This window comes from Staurois parvus, unplaced genomic scaffold (genome assembly GCF_062004578.1).
Source record: "Staurois parvus isolate SC_StPar_1 unplaced genomic scaffold, SC_StPar_1.0 ptg000678l, whole genome shotgun sequence".
In the NCBI taxonomy this organism is placed as follows: Eukaryota; Metazoa; Chordata; class Amphibia; order Anura; family Ranidae; genus Staurois; species Staurois parvus.
In genome coordinates, this window is record NW_028318474.1 from 1984539 (window position 1) to 2005442 (window position 20904).

Below are 20904 nucleotides of genomic sequence, written 5' to 3' on the forward strand. Positions count from 1 at the left end.
CTTTCAGACAAATTGAAGCTGACCTTCAGGCACGGTACAGTTGTGTCAGCTCCCACTAAATGTTGCCATCTGAATGAAAAGGGACGCTATGGAAGGAGACAAAGGTGGACCCCACTGCTGAGACAAAGCCAGATTGGAGTTTGTCAAAACATAACCTAAGGAAGCCAAAATCTTTTTGGGAGAATGTGCTTCGTGGAAAGATTAAACAAAATTACAGCTTTTCGATAAAGCCCATCATTCTACTGTTTTCAGAAAAAGAAATGAGGCCTTTAAAGTAAAGAATACAGTCCCTACAGTCAAACATGGTGGAGGTTCACTGATGTTTTGCTGCTTCAGGCACTGGATGTCTTGACCGTGTGCATGGCATTATAAAATCTGAAGACTACCAAAGAATTCTGTGGTGCAATGTTAGGCCCAGTGTCAGAAAGTTGGGTCTCTGTCGGAGGTTATGGGTCTTACAGCAGGACAATGACCCAAAGCACACATCAAAAAACACCCAGAAATGGTTTCAGACAAAGCGCTGGAGAGAACTGAACTGACCAGCAATAAGTCCAGATCTCAATCCCATATAGCTCCTGTGGAGAGATCTAAAAACAGCAGTTGGAAAAGGAACCCTTCCAATCTGAGAGACCTGGAGCAGTTCGCAAACGAAGAGTGGACACAATTCCAGTAGAGGGGTATAAGAAACTCACTGATGGCTATGGGAAGCAATTGATTCCAGTTATTTTTTGCAAGGGGTGTACTACCAAATATTAAATGGAGGATGCCAATTTTGTCCAGTCCATTTTTGGGGTTTTGCATGGAATGTGTCAGATTTGGCTTTTTGTTTCTCCACTTTCTTGTATCCTACTAATACAACCAAAATAATTAAACATGAGAATGCTTAAACATTTGTAATTGCAAACATTTTCTTGGCAAAGTCGTGCATTATCTGCCAGAAATTCAGGGGTGCCAATATTTTTGGCCATGACTGTATATATATATAAGAAAAAAAAAATCTGTGTCTGAGGTCCTGCATATGAACTATAAATTATGCTTTATGCTTGTGCTAGCTTAGTACACTACTTCTGAGCCGCCTGCCTCCAAGCAACAAGGATGCTAAAGCAGATTGCCTCAGAAATCATCTGCATCCTAGCAATATTATCCTGCATCCCAGCTTTAAAGTTAAACCCAAGATAAGCAAATATTGCATACATACAAGAGACAAATGTTTTCTTAAGCTGGATATACACGCTTTGTTTTTTTTTTTTCGCACAGCCAGCTGAAACCTATTCCTCCATCCACACAATAGAGAAAACAGGTGGCGCACACACCTAGTGTATTATCCAAGGTTTATTGTAGGAATGAAATAATAAAAACATACTCACAGACGAAGCATGTATCTAAAAAGCATAGAAAAATGACAATGGCCACAACGGCGGGCAAGGTGTTCTCACTGTCAGTGCGGTCAAATGGCTAACTCGTTACGGGGACGAATCCCTTTCCGCAGAGCTGATGACCAACCTCTGATGCTGATGTATGGACAGAAAGAGCCTCGCTGTTGAGGTGAGGTGAATGGAAGAATCCTCCCCACTGTTATTGTATTCTGACAGCAGAGACTCCCTCATTGTCAAGATACACTGATCAGCACTGCAGCTGTTTGGCTGCAGGGGCTTGTCGCAAATGCGCGCATCAGAGATGGACGCGGTTCAACCATTTTGGCTTCAACCTCCATCTTGGCGGAGGAATTGACCCTCCTGATATATGTTATTCCCTCATTCTCATTCCCCCCTCCCTTCCTGAGAGGCACAGTGACAGATGTGTGTGTGTTAAAAGTGTCACAGGCCAGATCCCAGCAGGGAGCCACATGGTGCCCCACTGCCCAGAGAACATGTGTAATTTCACACCTTGTGAAAAGATAACAGAGCCTTCCCAGGAGTTGAAAGGGACTCTGGGCTAATAAACTTAATTCAGCATAGGTGACAGAATTAGATGAACACTTCTCAAATCAATTTTTCCCCTATGTCTCATATCTTGGAATATGAGAGACCTACATAAAAATCGGACCCCTCATCAGATGGCCAATGAGCAGACGACCAGTTTGATGGGAAGCCCGAATATAGAACTAGCGAACCGTGCCACATATAATTTCATAATTCATATCTAAATAATCCTCAGGCTTATCTGCATAATAAAATACCCGCGGGTAGACTGTTGCTTGTGCAGCTGGAACGTTATGGAACAGAATATGAATTAGAAAAGATGTTGCCCCCAGTTTAGGGTCCCACCTGCCGGCCCCTCCCTGCACAAGGGATTGGTTTGTTACTTCAGAACCACCCCCTGCCGGGAAACTTTAAACCCGGCTGTCAGGCCTAAGAGAGTGAATTGAAGGCATCTCCCATTTTTCCATCGTAACAGCAGGAGATCAAAGCACCATTCTGCTCTAAAAAACATGGATCTGCTTACATCAAAGGCTTACTGGCAAGTAACTTAACCCTTTAACTTCTCTCTGTTATCTTTTTGCTGTACTATGCGGTTTCATGTATATATATATATATATATATATATATATATATATATATATATATATACACACATACATATATACACACACATACACAGTGTTCCAAATTATTATGCAAATTATATTTTTCTAATTTACCTAAATAATTGATGTCAAGAACAGTCAGCATAATTCTCATGTTATCAACTATTAAGAGTACAATTCACATTTTATTGAACAAACCTCCTAATAACAGTATTTTTGTTAAACATAAAAAACTTACAATGCACTGTTCCAAATTATTACGCACAGTATGTTTCAAAACACTTTATAGGTGGTAAAGAACTGAAAATTGTCATTTGTTGTGTTTGCAGCATATTTACTGAAATCAAAAGCTATTTCAATCAAACTTTTAACTTTTTAAACATTTTAACAGGTCACGTTACATTGTAACATAGGACCCCTTATTTGATAGCAGCTTCACAAGTCTTGCATGCATTGAGCTTGTGAGTTTTTGCAGTTTCTGCTTGAATTTGTTTGCAAGATGTCAGAATAGCCTCCGAGAGCTGCTGTTTGGATGTAAACTGCCTCCCACCTCATAGATCTTTTGCTTTAGGATGCTCCAAAGGTTCTCAATAGGATTGAGGTCAGGGGAGGATGGAGGCCACACCATGACTCTCTCTCCTTTTATCCCCATAACAGCTATTGATGCAGAGGTATTCTTTGCAGCATAAGATGGTGCATTGTCATGCATGAAGATGATTTTATTACGGAAAGCATAGTTCTTCCTTCTGTACCAAGGAAGAAAGTGGTCAGTCATAAACTCCACATACTTTGCAGAGGTCATCTTTACACCTTCGGGACCCTAAAGGGGCCGACCAGCTCTGTTCCCATGGTTCCAGCCCAAAACATAACTCCACCACCGCCTTGCTGACATCGCAGCCTTGTTGGAACAGGGTGGCCGTCCACAAACCATCCACTACTCTATCCATCTGGACCATCCAGGGTTGCACGGCACTCATCAGTGAACAGGACTGTTTGAAAAGTAGTCTTCATGTATTCTTCTGCCCAATGCAGCCGTTTCTGCTTGTGAGCATTGGTGATTGGTGGCCAAATAGAAGGTTTATGCACAGTTGCAAGACTCTGGAGGACTCTACACCTTGATGTCCGTGGGACTCCAGAGGCACCAGCAGCTTCAAATATTTGTTTGCTGCTATGTAATGGAATTTTAGCAGCTGCTCTCTTGATCCAATGCATGGATCTGGCAGAAATCTTCCTCGATGTGTCTTTATCTCTACGAACCCGTCTGTGCTCTGAATCAGCCACAAATCTCTTAATAGTGCAATGATCACGCTTACGTTTTCGTGAAATATCTAATGTTTTCATACCTCGTCCAAGGCATTGAACTATTTCACTCTTTTCGGCAGCAGAGAGATCCTTTTTCTTCCCCATATTGCTTGAAAATTGTGCTCTGCTTAATAATGTGGAACACCCTCCTTTAGTAGTTTTTCCTTAAATTGGGCTCACCTGCCAATCTAATTATCACAGGTGTCAGATTGTTTTCAGTGATCAAAAGAGCCCTGACACACAATGCCATCCATGAGTTAAACTGAAAAACAAAATATTTAATCTATGACACACTTAAATAGAATTTGCATAATAATTTGGAACAGGGTGTATATGTATAAAATGCAGCGCTAAATCATATAGTAAAACTTCCAAGAGTTTACACATAAGTGCAAACAAAGCATAAACATCGGTGAAATAATAAATGAATAAAGTCCATACAGTGAAAAATATAAGTGCTTGTATAAATCACAAAAAATGTGACAAAATATAGTCCATATATGTGTCAGTGGTACTGCAATACACAAAACAGCAACGTGTCCAACTCCAAAACAGTGCCAAGGAATCCAGTGAACACTCCACCATCACTATGCACTCACCAGAATGCTGCTCGTATAGTAGCAATGATCGATGGTCAATCATATGCAATATTTACAATCCTTAGCCAGAGATCATCCTAGAAGGAAAGCTCACCACACGGAGCCCAAAAGAACATTTATAGTGTAGTATTTATTAAAAAATGAAATAAAAACTTTTCATATGGAAACAGAGTATACATGAGTGAATACACATACCAAAATGGCCGCCGCTTTGAATCAAGAACACAGCGGTATGACATCAGCTCCACCCAATGTGTTTCGTGCGCATGCACGTCCTCAGGGGTATGTAGGAGCGAGAGCAATAATTCTAGCACCAGACCTCCTGTGTAACTCTAAACTGGTAACCTGGAAAGGCTTTTAAACCGTCACCTATAGAGATATTTGGGTATCGTAGTCTGGCGCCCCTTTGAAGCCATATTAAGAGTGTGACATGTTAGGTATCCATTTACTCAGCATACCATCTTTTATGTTTTATCAAAAAATTAGATGTTTGTGTGCACTAAAGTTCATTAGTTTTTTTTCCCAAAAAACTTGCATTTAAAAAACCACTGTGCAAATAATGTGTGACACAAAAAATTGTAACACCCACCATTTTATTTCTCTAGGGCCTCTTCTTAAAAAAAAAAATTATATATAAATACATATATAAAAAAATAAATGTTTAAAGGTTCTAAGTAAGTTTTTAGCAAAAAATTATGATTTTTACAGGTAGGAGAGAAATGTCAGAATTGGCCAGGGTGGGAAGTACACGTCACCTACTGTTGCAATGCTGTATACTGCTACATCAGCTGTAAAAGAAATACTGTGGCATACTTACTCATCAAAAAAAAAAGAGAAAAAAGGTATACAAGAAAAAAATATCCTGCCAATAGCCCACTATGGCTGAAGACATTCTCTAATGTGTACACAAGAAAAAAAAAATATGTATCAGAGAAACACTTTCATCCCGAGTCTATATACCCATTTCATTTGGGACTTGCATGTGATCATTTCCAAGATACGAACATGCAAATTTCTAATATATTAAAAATTAGGCAAATCTGAAAACTGTTGGAAGCAAAGCCGGCCATATGTAACTTTTTTTTTCTGTTCAACCAGCAAGTTGAATGGGAAAAAAAAAGTCAGACTTCCCCATCCACATATTCAAGGTGGATGAGGGAATCCTCCCGTGAGCTATTGTATTTTTACGGGGAAACTTCCTCACCATTAGAATACAATGATCACTGTTGCCGGCTTTAGCAGGTGGAAGTGATCATTCAGTAAAAACCCATCAGGCTGGTTGTACACTAGATAGACTTGTATACCACCAGCCTACCCATACATGGATGAAAATTCGGCCGGTCCATCCATGTATGACTAGCTTAACACTAACAGTCTAATTATTCAGTCCAACACTTACCTTGATGTGCTAAAGTGTGTGAAGAAGCATTTTCTAAATCCTCGCTAACACAGCATCCTTCCACTTCCCCAGGATAGTCTGAAGAAAGGGCTAAATATGCACAAGAAAACACAAATCAAATAAATACCTGAATAAGCAAGATAAGGACTTTGAATGTAAAGAGTGCACAGAATGACGGGATCTCAACCTAGTCAAAGGCTACGGGGTCCATTTAGGACACATTATTATTATAGTAAGATGCTCCTTTTGGTAAATTGTAGAGTAAAAGGGAAAGATCCTAATACATCTAAATCTTGCAGTAAGTGCATTTTTTACCAAAATTAACAAAATGCTATCAGTAAAACCCATAAAAATAGGAGCTTGATTTTGAATGTCACAAGAGCACAAAAATGACATAAAAAAGGTAAGAAACATTTCAAATACCTTGTTCTTGGACCTGCTGTTCACTATCCAGTAATGGCACATCCCTGGTAATCTCAGGAACAGTATTTTCTGTCAAGTCTTCATTCATTACATCAATTTTACTTTCCCAAACTTGGTTCCATTGTTTGGCTTCCAAAGTCTCCCTGACATCTCGGGAACCCAAAGTTTCTTCACGTTCCTTTGTGTCCTTACTCCTCAAAAGCTCTGTAATTCCTATGAAGTCTTCTCTTGCTAAAATCCCTTCACTTTTTAGGTCTGAGCTCACTACAGTCTCTTCAGAGCACATGATGACTTCAACCTCAGCAGTTTCTTCACTTTGTACAAGACCTTCCACGGTAGCAGCATCTTCTCTTTGTAAACAGTCATCTTTCACTAGATCATCTTCGGGTCTTAGAATGACTTTGATAGATACAACCATAGATTGCACAGCTGTAGCAGCCCCAGCCTTTTCACTTTCACCAGTATCAGAAACCAATACAGGTTCTTTACTGCCCATGTAAAGGATAGACTCCTCCTCTTTGATTTGACGAACGTGTGAAAAATCCTCACCATCTACAGTGTGCACAAGAGCGATAGCATCAACCTCTACACATTCATGATCACTATCAGCTACAAGCTCTATATTGTCCAAGTTATTGACACCCTCAACCCTGTCACTTTCACTAGTGTCTCTTACAGCTACAGCCTCTACCATGTCCACATAAGTGATCTCTCCAACTCCTTCACGTTCACCAACAGTTATAGCCTTTACACTGTCCTCATAAGTGATAACCTTAACCTTCTCACAGTCAGTAATGATACCAGTAGTAACAGCCTCTAGACTGTCCACAAAAGGGACCACCTCAACCCCTTCACATTCACCAATAGCTACAACCGCTGCCTCTTCACATTCACCAATAGCTACAGCCTCTACCTCTTCACGTTCACCAGCAGCTACAGCCTCTACCTCTTCACGTTCACCAGCAGCTACAGCCTCTACCTCTTCACGTGCACCAGCAGCTACAGCCTCTACCTCTTCACGTGCACCAGCAGCTACAGCCTCTACCTCTTCACGTGCACCAGCAGCTACAGCCTCTACCTCTTCACGTGCACCAGCAGCTACAGCCTCTACCTCTTCACGTGCACCAGCAGCTACAGCCTCTACCTCTTCACGTGCACCAGCAGCTACAGCCTCTACCTCTTCACGTGCACCAGCAGCTACAGCCTCTACCTCTTCACGTGCACCAGCAGCTACAGCCTCTACCTCTTCACGTGCACCAGCAGCTACAGCCTCTACCTCTTCACGTGCACCAGCAGCTACAGCCTCTACCTCTTCACGTGCACCAGCAGCTACAGCCTCTACCTCTTCACGTGCACCAGCAGCTACAGCCTCTACCTCTTCACGTTCACCAGCAGCTACAGCCTCTACCTCTTCACGTTCACCAGCAGCTACAGCCTCTACCTCTTCACGTTCACCAGCAGCTACAGCCTCTACCTCTTCACGTTCACCAGCAGCTACAGCCTCTACCTCTTCACGTTCACCAGCAGCTACAGCCTCTACCTCTTCACGTTCACCAGCAGCTACAGACTCTACCTCTTCACGTTCACCAGCAGCTACAACCTCTACCTCTTCACGTTCACCAGCAGCTACAACCTCTACCTCTCCACGTTCACCAGCAGCTAAAAACTCTACCTCTTCACGTTCACCAGCAGCTACAGCCTCGACCTCTTCACGTTCACCCGTAGCTACAGCCTCTACCTCTTCACGTTCACCAGCAGCTACAGCCTCTACCTCTTCACGTTCACCAGCAGCTACAGCCTCTACCTCTTCACGTTCACCAGCAGCTACAGCCTCTACCTCTTCACGTTCACCAGCAGCTACAGCCTCTACCTCTTCACGTTCACCAGCAGCTACAGCCTCTACCTCTTCACGTTCACCAGCAGCTACAGCCTCTACCTCTTCACGTTCACCAGCAGCTAAAGCCTCTACCTCTTCACGTTCACCAGCAGCTACAGCCTCTACCTCTTCACGTTCACCAGCAGCTAAAGCCTCTACCTCTTCACGTTCACCCGTAGCTACAGCCTCTACCTCTTCACATTCACCAGCAGCTAAAGACTCTACCTCTTCACGTTCACCCGTAGCTACAGCCTCTACCTCTTCACATTCACCAGTAGCTACAGCCTCTACCTCTTCACATTCACCAGTAGCTACAGCCTCTACCTCTTTACCTTCACTAATAACTACAGCCTTTACACTGACCTCAATCTCTTCACATTCACTAACAGCTACAGGCTCTACACTGACCTCAACCTCTACATTGTCCACAAAAGTAATAGTCTCAGCTTCAACACATGAAATGTCATCAACAGCTAATACCTCTACACTGTCCACAGTCCAAGTGATAGTCTCAAACTCAACAAGTTCTTCAATAGTTACAGGCTCTACAATGCCCTTATGAGTTATAGCCTCAGCACATTCAATGTCCACAAAAGCGATAGCATCAAAGTCATCATTTCTATCAATGTCACCAAACACAGCCCCAACACTGTCCACATGAGTCTTACCCTGAAATTCCTGACATTCACCAATGTCACCATCAGTTATAGCCTTTAAACTGTTCATAAAAGCAGTAACTTCAACCTCTTCACGTTCACCAAACACTAAAGCATCAATGCTGTCCACAGAAGTGATAGCCTCAACATGTTCACCAATAGCTACAGGCTCTACACTGTGCACAAATGCAATAGCTTCAAACTCTTTATGTTCATCAGTAGGTAAAAGCTCTTCATCATCCATGTAAATAACAGCTTCAACCTCCTCATGTATACCAGCATCACTGAACTCTAAAGCCTCTACACTGTTCACAAAAGTAACAGCTTCTTCACTTTCATCAACTTCACCTACTACAGCTTCCACGGTGTCTACATAGGTTGTATCTTCATCATTTTCACTTTCAGCAATGTTTCCAGTAGCTAGAATCTGTATAGCTGCATCCTCACTAACTACAAATGCTTGGTTTGTGACAAGACATGTACAAGTTGAAGGTTCACATTCCAAGGTGCCCTTTTCATTTTGCAAGACTTCAATTTTTTCAGTGTCTTCATTTTTTTGAACAGATTCAAGTGTTTTATCTTGCAAGGTATCGTCTACTGGTTCTTCACTTTCTATGACATCGCCAAATTCCAGACTGCTGCCACCATGACACTCATAGTCACCAGTTTCAATAACTATGACATCTTTGTGATCAATGATTTCCGCAAGTTTTTCATAAGATTGGTTATCTTTGCCTTCCACAAGGTGCTCAATACTCTGATCAACCTCTTCTTCTTTTATTCCTGAATTATAAAACCAATAAAAATGTTATTCTGAAATACTTCAGCCATTCTACCATACGTACCTCACACTTGCTACCATACCTCAACCTGTACATTGGGTCAGGTATTGACATTTTAACAAAAGCACTAAACACTCTGAACACTTTTTAAACCTATAATTAATACATTTCTAAGTATAGTGTTATATGTGTGGGGCATGTACCTCTGATAATAAATCTGACTGTAAATAGTTGACAGTAGATCTCAGGACTTATAGGCAGGACAGTCTTAAAGGAAAATAAGCTTACACTATTTGGATTCAGACCCAAAAGGACCGTCTACTGCCAGCAACCTATGCATTTTCCCAGTACAACTTACTTTGAAGTGTTGTCCTGTGATAGCCATGGAACGGATCTAAAAATCTGACACTCTCAAAAAAACAAAGAGAAAGCATTACCTCCAATGGCTAACTACAATAGAGGTCGTGAGCATTCAAGGCCGCTTTATCCATCTGAAGAAGAGGCTTTGTTCCTTGAAACCTTACTATGTCTTCTGCTGCAGTCATACATATACATTATTATGTCCATTACTTTTTCAAGAACTACTATTCTTGAGCATATATCACCATGTCTATAAATGCTTTTTTAAAGCCAAACTGCAGGAAAAACAATTTTTTTCTACATACTTACCTGTAAAAGTTATTAGTACATCATGGGACACAGAGAAGGCTATTCATGACTATGTAGGTTATAGGCCACCTATAGGTGAATGGACACTGGCCGACCAATCAAAGAGAGGAGGTCCTCCCCTATATAACCCTTCCTACACAGGAAGTACTTCAGTTTTTGTAGCAAGCAATTAAAATCCCAGAAAGAAGGGGCAGGACCTCTGTGTCACATCATGTACTCCAAGAAATGGATTTTACAGTTAAGTATGTAGAAAAAAATTTTCTTTATTGTACATCTCGGGACACAGAGAAGGCTATTCATGACTATATGGGTTGTCCCAAAGCAATAAGAAATTTGAGGGGAGGGTGACACCATGATGGCAACTGTCTATAATCCCTCAGGACCTACTCAGCCGCCCGTAAAATACTGCAGCCAAAGGCAGAATCCTCTGTGGCACTGACAGCCACCTGGTAGAACCTTGTAAATGTGTGAACCGAACACCATATAGTGGCCTTGCAAACTGCCTGAGTCACCAAAGCCTGATGGCGGATAGCCCAAGATACCCCCACACTCCTAGAAGAGTGTGTTTAACCCGAAAGGGTGGGATTTTATCTTTCAAATCATAGGCTTGAATAATCAAATGGCGGATCCAATGAGAAATAGTCACCTTGGTTGCCGCCTGCCCCTTCCTAGGCCCCTCTGGCAGCACATATAGAGCATCTGACCTCCTGACCTGGAGCTGTCACCGTCAAGAAGACCCTTACAGCACGTACCACATCCAATGTATGCAGAGATCTTTCTCTTGCTCACCGAGACTTAGGAAAGAATGAAGGCAGAACTATGTCCCGATTGAGATGAAAGCTGGAAACCATCTTTGGTAAAAAGCATGGATGAGGTTGCAACACCACCTTATGATGCAAAACCAAAAATGGTTCTCTGCAAGATGTGGCTGGCACTAGAAACAACACCTTATGAGTCAATAGGACCAGTGGAATCTCTCCAATAGGTTCAAATGACGGCTTTTGCAAAACCTCCAAAACCAAGTTCAGGTCCCGAGGACACAAAGGCAACCTGACAGGAGGAGCCATATGCATCACTCCTTTTTAATAAAGCATGGATCTAAGGGTAAGATACAATGGGCCTCTGGAAAAAATACCTAATGCTGAAACCTGGCCTCTATAAAGAAACAGAATCCTGCCAAACACATACTTTCATGGGTGCCATTTGTGAACCTCACACCAGGAAATGTAAGCCTTCCAGTTTCTATAGGAAATGTTCCTATAAACTTCTTTTCTAGCACCGAACATGATGGGGATGACAGAATCCAACACTCCCCTATCCTTCAGGATCTGGGTTTCAATAGCCACGCCGTCAAATTTAGTGACGGTAAAGCTGGGTGCAATATAGAACCTTGAGACAACAGGTCTGCCCAATACGACAGGGCCTATGGACATTCTACTGCAATCTTCACTATGTCCGCGTACCAGGCACTCCTGGGCTCCCCAAGTTCTGAGTAGCCACAACAATGGAGAAATAATTTTTGTAAAAATTCTGGGTGCTGTGGCCAGTCCAAATGGTAGCGCTATGAACTGGAAATGCTGAGCCGCAACTGCAAATCATAGAAATCTTTGGCGAGGAATAAATATCAGTACATGCAGGTATGCGTTCTTAATGTCTACGGTCACCAAAAAAATTAATTTCTGTAGGGAGGCCACTACTGACCGAACCGATTCAATAGAAAAGGATCGGACATTTAGGAACCGATTTCTCCCCTTGAGATCCAAAATGGGCCTTACATCCCCATTTAGTTTTCGGATGGTAAACAGATTTGAATAAAACCCCTGAAATCTGTTGTTCGCTGGAACCTCCATGATCACTCTCTGAGACAATAGGCTATGGAGTGCCTGAAATAAAGCTCTTCTTTTCTCTGGATTTATTGGTACATTTGATCTTAGAAACCGGGGGGAGGGGAATTATTATACAAGATTTACATAGCGCCAACAGTTTGCGCAGAGGTTTACAAAATGAAAGTAGACATTACAGTTACAATACAATTTAATACAAGAGGAAACAGAGAACCCTGCTCGTTAGAGCTTACAATCTAAGAGGGAGGGTTGAGTGATACAAAAAAGTAATAGCTGTGGGGGATGAGCTGATGGCAGAAATAAAAAACACTTTACTAGTTAGAAGCAGGATAGGCTTCTTTAAAAAGGGTTTACAGGGATCGTCTAAAGGTGGATAGTTTAGGAGATAATCGGACAGATTGGTGTAGGAAGTTCCATAGGATGGGAGAACCTTGGCAGAAATCCTGAAGCCGAGCATGGGAGGAGGTGACACAAGAACTAGAGAGCAGAAGGTCTTGGGAGGATCGAAGAGAGGTTTGGTTGATATTTTGAGACCAGGTTGAAAATGTAGCTGGGGGCAGAGTTGTGGATGGCTTTGAAAGTTGTTGTTAGTATTTTGAATTTTATTCGTTGAGCGAGTGGAAGCCAGTGGAGGGATTGGCAGAGAGGGGCAGCAGACACTGAACGGTTGGTAAGGTGGATGAGCCTGGCAGCAGCATTCATGATGGACTGGAGGGGGGATAGCCTATGCAAAGGTAAGCAATGAGGGAGTTGCAGTAGTCGAGGCAAGAGATAACCAGGCACTGAATTAGAAGCTTTTTGGTATCATTGGTTAAAAGGGGGCATATTCTGGAGATGTTGCAGAGGTTGAAATGAAGTTTAAGGGTGTTACTGAGCGTGATAAAATAGGTTTGCTTGGCAGTGAGGAGACAGGAATTGTATTTTTGAAAGGCAGATTGGTTGAAGCCTTGCTGGGTCTTAAGTCTTACGCCATAAACGCTCAAGAGCACAGCTACGTTTTTTCAGGCATCTGGTATTGTCAGTTTGCCAGGGCTGCAGCAGGGCCTAATTCTGTGTGTAGTGAGAGAGACCAATGTGTCCAGGGTGGATGACAGAAAACTGTTGTAGACAGAAGTGGCCAAGTTGGGGCAGGACAGGGCTGAGATTTTGTCAGAGACAATCTGTTGCAGAAAAAAAGGAGAAGGGTTAAGATAACGAAGATTTCTACAGGTAACACTGTTAAGTAGTTGGAAGACAAGGAGGAGGAAGCCAAGCAGAGTGAAGCTAATACGGGAGTGATCAGAAAAAGGAAAAAAGGAAAGTTGGTGAGTTTGCAAGGAGTGCATAGATAGGAGAATACAAGGTCGAGGCTGTTACTTTTAGAGTGAGCAGAAGCATGAGTCTATTGTTTTAGGTCAAAAGAAGTGGTTAGTCTCATAAGTTTAGAAGTAGCAGGTGTGTTAAGATTAACAGGGATGTTGAAGTCACTGAGAATGATTGTGGGAATTTCAGAAGAGAAAGTAAGGTAGCCAGGCAGAGAAATCATCAAGGAAGCTTGATACTGATCCAGGAGGCTGATAGATCACAGCAATTATTAAAGAAAATGGAGAGAATAGATGGATACAGTGAACTTCAAATGAGGAGAGGGACAGAGAGGGAGGTGAATGAAGGACCTGAAAAATGCTTTGAGGGGATAGGAGGATTCCAACTCCACCTCCTTTCCGTCCACTAGGCCTGGGAGAGTGAGTCCAGAGGAGACCAACATGGAAGAGGGCAGAAGTAGGGGGAAGTCAGATTTGTGAAGCCAAGTTTCTGTAATTTCAAGCAGGTTAAAGGAGTTTGTGATAAAAAGGTCATGGAAAGAGGTGAGTTTGTTACAGACAGAGAGGGCATTGCAAAGGACACAGGAAAAGGAGAGTCTGGTTCTAGAAAGAATAGGAATAGTAACCAGATTGAGTGGATTGTGGCCGCTGTTAGAGGATAGGGGGTGCCAAGTGTGTTGGTTAAAGGAAAAAGATGGCAGCCCAGGATTTGGGGAAATGTCTCAAGATGGTAGGAGAAGCATAAGAGTAGGAAAGGTAATATGGGAGCGTGACATATAAAGGGACAGGTCCCAGTGTCCTGGAAGTTTTATTAGTATGTGGGTTCAGAATTAAAAGGAATTGATATATGCCGTAATAAGGTGAAAACAGGCGTGAGGGTGACATATATCTAAGCTGTGGGGTGGAGAAGAGCGGTGAAGGAGAGAGAGTTTGAAGAGAGATGATACAACTGTGAGAAGGAGGAGTAGGGAGTGCGTGTTACAGAGTGGTAAGATAAAAGAGCTGAATGGGGAAACAGGTCACCTGTAGTCTGTTTAGTATCTGGAGTTGTCTGCTGTGGTTTCTCGCTTTGTGCTTTTGCTGAAGTGCAGAGCCAAAGTGCAATGCTCAATACTTAATCCAACATTAAGACTTTATCCAACATTATTATAGTTGCCAATGCTATCCCTGGCTGCGCTGCCCCCTGGCTGGGCCTCCCCTAAGAAGGCCTACATTTTTACTGAGTTGGGTGGAGGTATTGCCAATTAATCAATTAAGAATGCATAGGAGAGACACATGGCTAGCAGGGCAAACTTCTCACACCAAAAGACGACTACAAGAGAAAACAAGAGAGCAGGAGTGCACAGTTGTAAGGATTAGGATCAGCTCATAAACTTGGGTTAGACATTAAGAGCAAAATAAATATCACAGTAATATGAAGAGAGCTACAGATTTTGGAAGCAGCAAAAATGACCAATAAGAACATTAATAGTAATAAATCAGCATCAGTTAGAGGTGGATTTTGAAAGCAGTATAAATTACCATATAGCCCAGCAGGGTCAATTAGCAGTCATACATGGCATGGAAGATAGTACAAATGGATATTGCTTGTAGACATTTACTTTATCCAAGATGATAGTTGCCAATGCTACCCCTGGCTGAAATATCTGAAACTTTAGCATTTACCCAAAAATAATCGTGGAAATTACTCATTTGTCTTGGATTAGAGCTCTGCATGCGGCCACAAAATTCAAAAGCATTCCCTCCACCCAAACAACTGGGGGTGCCCCTTCATAAGGAGGCGGACCTTGGATCTGTCAGACGGCTTTTACACCCAGGGCCTCCTTGGGTTTTGATTCTGAGATCTACCTCTGGAGGTTGGAATCTGTGTGGCGAAACGACTGCCTGGTAAATGAGGGCCCAGCAACCAAAGCCCCTATCACCTTAAAATAAGGGCATTTGGATTTCCTCCTAGAGGGAAGAAGAGCATTCTTCCCCCTGAAATCTTTTGGATAGATTTGTCCAAATCTTCCCCAAACAGCCGTTTTGCATGAAATGGAATACCTGCCACCAATTTTTTTACATGGCAGTTCTGCCAACCAACTCTTACCAATAAACACTAGTGGCCCATTGCATAACACAGATTTCATTCTGTTCTACAGATGACCTGGTAAGCTTTGCAGCATAAGCCATTCTGTCACTTCTCATCATTCAGGAACATAGAAATTCTAGTTTCGTCTGTTCAAATAATATTGTAGAACAATTCTGAAGGCTGTACTGACTATTGCATAATCTGAAGCCTAGCATCTGCTTTTCTTCGAAGGTAGCACTGACATAGCCTAGAGGTATGTTTTTTGTCATTATCTTGCTGTGAGATGAACCTCTGACCAACGGGCAAGTTCATGCCCCTGCTATAATGCTGTGGTAGGCTTTTTAGTTTAGAGTAAGTCCAGACACAGCTGCAGAAAGGAGATGACTCATTCAACGAGGAAACTCCTAGGGTGGTAGCCCAAAAATTCACAATAAGCAAAGTATGCCTTCCTTGTCTGATGATGGGCATAATGGGAAGTAGCGGTCGGAATTGTAGAAAACACAAAAGATGTCTCTGACCAAAAAAAAAAAAAAAAAACAGGGCTTCGAACAGTCATGCTAATAAAGCCAGTGACCACGACAGAGGATAGCAAAACAATCCTGGGTGTAGAAGATCTTAATCTGACAGACCCACAGTGCATCTGCAGGGGATTTACCAGGTTAGCATAAGCCATCTGTCTAGGTCTCTCTGGAGCAATGAGGATCATGGAAATTGGCCAAGAAAAAGTTTTAGGGGAGGAAAAGCATAGGTCAACATGTCATCTGTGCATCCAATACAGAAACCCTGTACCTGGAGACAAGCCTGTCCAATCTGATGTCACACCTGATGGCTAGAAGGTCCAACATTCAGCATCTTCAATCTGTGACAGATTCGTCAACAACTCCAGGTGTGGTGACCACTTCCCCAGACCCGGACGCTTCTGGCTGAGGAAGTAGGCCTGCCCAACGTCTATACCTGGGCAGAAAAACCTGGAATATAACGTTCTGCCAGAAAGAGATCCAAACTACCAGTCTTGCCATGGTGAGACTTCTGATTCTCCCTGATCACCCAAACTTTTAGGATGTCGATTGAAAGATGAGACTCCCCTGACAAGCAAGTCCAAAACACTAACAAGGTGCCCAAGATTCCTCCCTAGCCTGACATCCATCATGAAATCTTTCAAAATGGGGAAACGAAGGACTTTCAAAATCAGAGACAGCTTCCTGAGCCACCAGACCAGGCACAACTTGTTTGTACGTGCCAAATGAATTGATCTGTCCAGGGAGCTGATTGACCTGGAAGAGTGAAACTCCAGTTGCAGCCCTGGGATACGACCTCGTGCACACAAGTATCAGAGATGCAAGTTGTCCAAGAATGCGGAGAAAAGCTTGTCTATGGATTCTGCAGACTGAGTGTAAGACTACAGGGGTAGACTGGGAAACTAGCTTGGAGGGTCTGGACGAAGAAGTGAACAAAACAAAAACATTCTTAACAACCGGATAGAGGGGGGGGGGCGCAGAGAGCGGTGACTGACATTCCAGCTCTCTGCTCAGAGCGGCTGTAAGAAGTCATTGATCAGCATTAGAGCTGCCGGGGGACAGATGCAGCATCGGCCTGACGCTGCATTTACCCAAGTATAAATAGGGGGACAAAAAGCCATACTTCTCTTTGAACCACTTGCCATCCTGAGGATTTACCCCCCCCCTTAATGGCCAGATCTCTTTTGCTATTCGGCGCTACACTATTTCAACTGATAATTGTGTGGTCATGCAATGCTGTACCCAAATGAAATTTACGTACTTTTTTTTCACAAAAATAGAGCCTTCTTTTGGTTGTATTTGATCACCTGTGTGTTTTTTATTTTTTGCTCTATAAACAAAAAAAGACCGAAAATGTTTAAGAAAAAAAACTATATTTTTTTTACTTTCGGCTATAAAAAATATATAGTAAACTCAAAGTTTGTTATAAATTTAGGCCAAAATGTATTCCGCTGCATGTTTTTGGTAAAAAAAAATCCCAATAAGTGTATATTGATTGCTTTGTGTGAAAGTTATAGTGTCTACAAACTATGGTATAGATACTGCAATTTACACCATTTTTTGCTATACAGCGCTGCACTAGTTTAACTGACAATTGCGCGGTCATGCAATATGGTACATAAATGAAATTTACATCCTTTTTTCCCACAAATACAGCTTTCTTTCATTTGTATTTGATCAATTATGCGCTTTTTATTTTTGGCGCTATAAACAAAAAAGACCGAAAAAAAATGTTTTTGTCATTTTCCAAAAACTTGCAGAAAAAAAAAAAAAAAAAAGAAATCTTCCATGGACTCAATATGCCTCTCAGCAGATAGCTTAGGGTGTCTACTTTCCGAAAAGAGGTAATTTGGGGGTGTTTGTACTGTCCTGGTATTTTAGCACCTCAAGAAATGTGATAGCATAGTTTGTAGACGCTATAACTTTCACACAAAGCAATCAATATACACTTGTTGGGATTTTTTACCAAAAACATGTAGCAGAATACATTTTGGCCTAAAGTTATGACTAACTTTGAGTTTACTATATATTTTTTAAAGCTGAAAGTAAAAAATATTTTTTTAAACAATTTTTGGTCTTTTGTTTATAGCACAAAAAAGAAAAAGCGCACAGGTGATCAAATACCACCGAAAGAAAGCTCTATTTGTGTGAAAAAAAGGAAGTAAATTTAGTTTGGGTACAGCATTGCATGACCATGCAAATACCAGTTGAAATAGTGCAGCGCCGAACAGCAAAAAAAAGGAATGGTCATTAAGGGGGGTAAATCCTCAGGATGGCAAGTGGTTAAATTACACACAGGTGGACTCTATTTAATAATTAGGTGACTTCTGAAGATTTTAGTTAGAAGTATCAGAGTAAAAATTATTGCTCTCCCACCTATGTAGTCTGACTATCAGAGGGCAAATTGGCCAGTGTTTTGTTTGTGGGAGGATTTATAAATCCACAAACCCCCATAGTGCCCAAACTCCTTTGAAGTCTTTGATAGCCGAATCTTTTTTGAATGTAGCCTTAGAAATAAAGTCAAGTGTGAACGAGCCCTTAACGTGGCTTAAAAAAAAAAAAAATCAGCATTACAAATACATTAAATCTTTTAAATCACATGCATGGATGATGCCTTAACCTGCATGAGAAGTTGAGCACCAGTAAAATGAACACCTGCAAAAGTGAAAAAAAAACAAAAAAAAAAACAAAACACACCATTCATTAATAAATGACCAATCATTCCCTGGCCTGTAAAACAGAGTAGCCAGGCATACCAGGGACCTGGACAAAGTATGGTCAGGACTGTATTTGGTAAAGGACTTCTGTAAGCATTCCTGGCTGGGAAGTAGTCATTTGTGACAGGAGGAGACTGTTGTGGCACAAGTAGTCATTTTTGAGGATTCCAGTTGGATCAACATTGCTGGGTGACATGATTGATATTGGATTTACTCGGGGGAACATTGCTTATTTAAAAAAAAGTACTTTTTTTTTTTATTGGTGTCTATTTTCTTCAACCTTTGTTTTATTGTGAATCGTGTAACAAGGGGCACCCAATGCTAAGGCATGTGGCCTGATATGATTCAGGAAAGGCGAGGGGGGGATGAGGAGGGATACAAAGCTGCCTCCCTGTGTTCAAATACATCCCTTCGGATACCTGCCGGCTTGTTTACAATATGAAATGAGCTGATGGGAAGCTGTCATTTAGTAGTAGTAAAAATGCCACTAATGAAGCACCTGCCAGAAACCAGAGTGTGGGCAGGTAGGAGAACTATGCATACATGGCCATTTTGTTCATCTGTGAACAAGCTGGGTTTTGGTCAAACCCACAGCCAACCCAAACCTCATCCTTGTGATAAGGAAGAGAAATCCCTGTTCATTTCTATGCTAAGCTGACTGCTGTCAAGTTACTCCTTGGATATTTCAAGAAATTATACTTGAAAGAAATCAGTTCAAGAGACTAGTCATATAAATGAACACAGAACAGTTCAGCCTTTATTTTCTATTACTCTTCAGTACAAATTTTTTTGTATAATTATCAACTACTGAACAAAAAAAAAAAATCAGTAAAGTAAGCCCTGAACACCACATCACTGCCATCTCTAACTCTGATATAGGCAACAAATATTTACTAACCTTGTTCACATGAAGGCTTCACTTCTTGGAGGTAGTCAATGGCAAATGAATCTACTGGCCTCTCATCAAAATCTATAAAAAAAATATATATACACCATGTTAGCAAACAATGTGCATAGGTGCAAATAATAGGCCCTATGGTAGGAGTAACCAGAAAGCTATGCTTTTTGTTTTTAGTTCATTTTTTAATTAAATCTGCACTCCAGGCTGGTGTAAAATGTAACAATGTAGAATGCTTTGTCTTGGGGAATTGGAAAAAGTACAAAATACTTACCCTATTTCCACTCACCCAAGGATTACCTTCAGGCTTACAAAGTTGTACAGATGCTCTCCTGTACTGAAATTGCTTACTGTGAGCTTCTCAATGTGCAGTAGAAGCTGTAGTAAGTTAGATAGAGCCTGCCTCATTTCCTGGTTGGAGGACATCCAAAATCATCTACTTTCAGACTGACATTTCATCAAGGCATTTTGATATTTACATTGTTCATCCACGACAGCACACTGCTTACATCAGGGCTGAGGGCTCTTACAAGGAGTACTAAGGCAGGGTACTGTTATGTTTTCAGGAAGTTATATACAGCACCCCACCAGCCCCTTGCACCAGCCATGATCGGTGTGCACTGCTCGGAGAATCACACAGACCCAGTGATTACCCCATTGGGTCTAAAAAAAGGCATCAGTGAAAACGGAAAGGTTTTATTTAAATGTTATTTGCATGTTGACTGAGGATGGGAACGGAAGGGGGGAGGACCAGGAAGGACAAAATATAAGCAGGTTAAAATCAGCTTTACATTTTATTACTTACATAATGAATCACCGACGTAATGGAGAACAAAGCAACAGATTAATTTTAATGCTTGCTCCTGAAGCAGATTTCAATCACCACCCCTCTGGCAGGGTGTAGGAGAGTCCACTCCTCTCAAGCACAAGTGCTTGGTATTAAGCAGAATTGCAGGTACACAGAAATGAGAAAAATCTGATGCTCTACGCAATGCCTCTTTAACCACTTGCCTACCCGGCACTTATACCCCCTTATTTACCAGGCCAATTTTCAGCTTTCAGTGCTGTCGCACTTTGATTGACAATTGCGCGGTCCTGCAAGATTGTACCCATATGAAATTATCATTTTTTTCTCACCAATAGAGCTTTCTTTTGCTGGTATTTAATTGCTGCTGGGAACTTTACTTTTTGTGCTATAAGCAAAAAAACTGCAAAAAAAATTGGAAAAAAAAAAAAAAAAGTTTGTTTCTATTATAAAATTTTTCAAACAGGTAATTTTTTTCCTTCACTGATGTGCGTTGATGAGGCAGCACTGATGGGCA

The 20904-nt window shown here is 41.7% G+C and overlaps 1 protein-coding gene across 1 annotated transcript in view; it reads right to left on the bottom strand.

The window, feature by feature from the left end:
• Nucleotides 1-20904, bottom strand: part of LOC149447654 (tudor domain-containing protein 15-like) — a 73628-nt gene that overhangs the window by 21828 nt on the left and 30896 nt on the right. The window contains exons 3-5 of the mRNA XM_089652246.1: nt 19583-19654; nt 6251-9565; nt 5828-5917 (exon numbers count right to left, since the gene is read on the bottom strand). Of these exons, the coding sequence (XP_089508372.1) occupies nt 5828-5917; nt 6251-9565; nt 19583-19654 (3477 nt within the window). The remainder of the gene's footprint in view (nt 1-5827; nt 5918-6250; nt 9566-19582; nt 19655-20904) is intronic.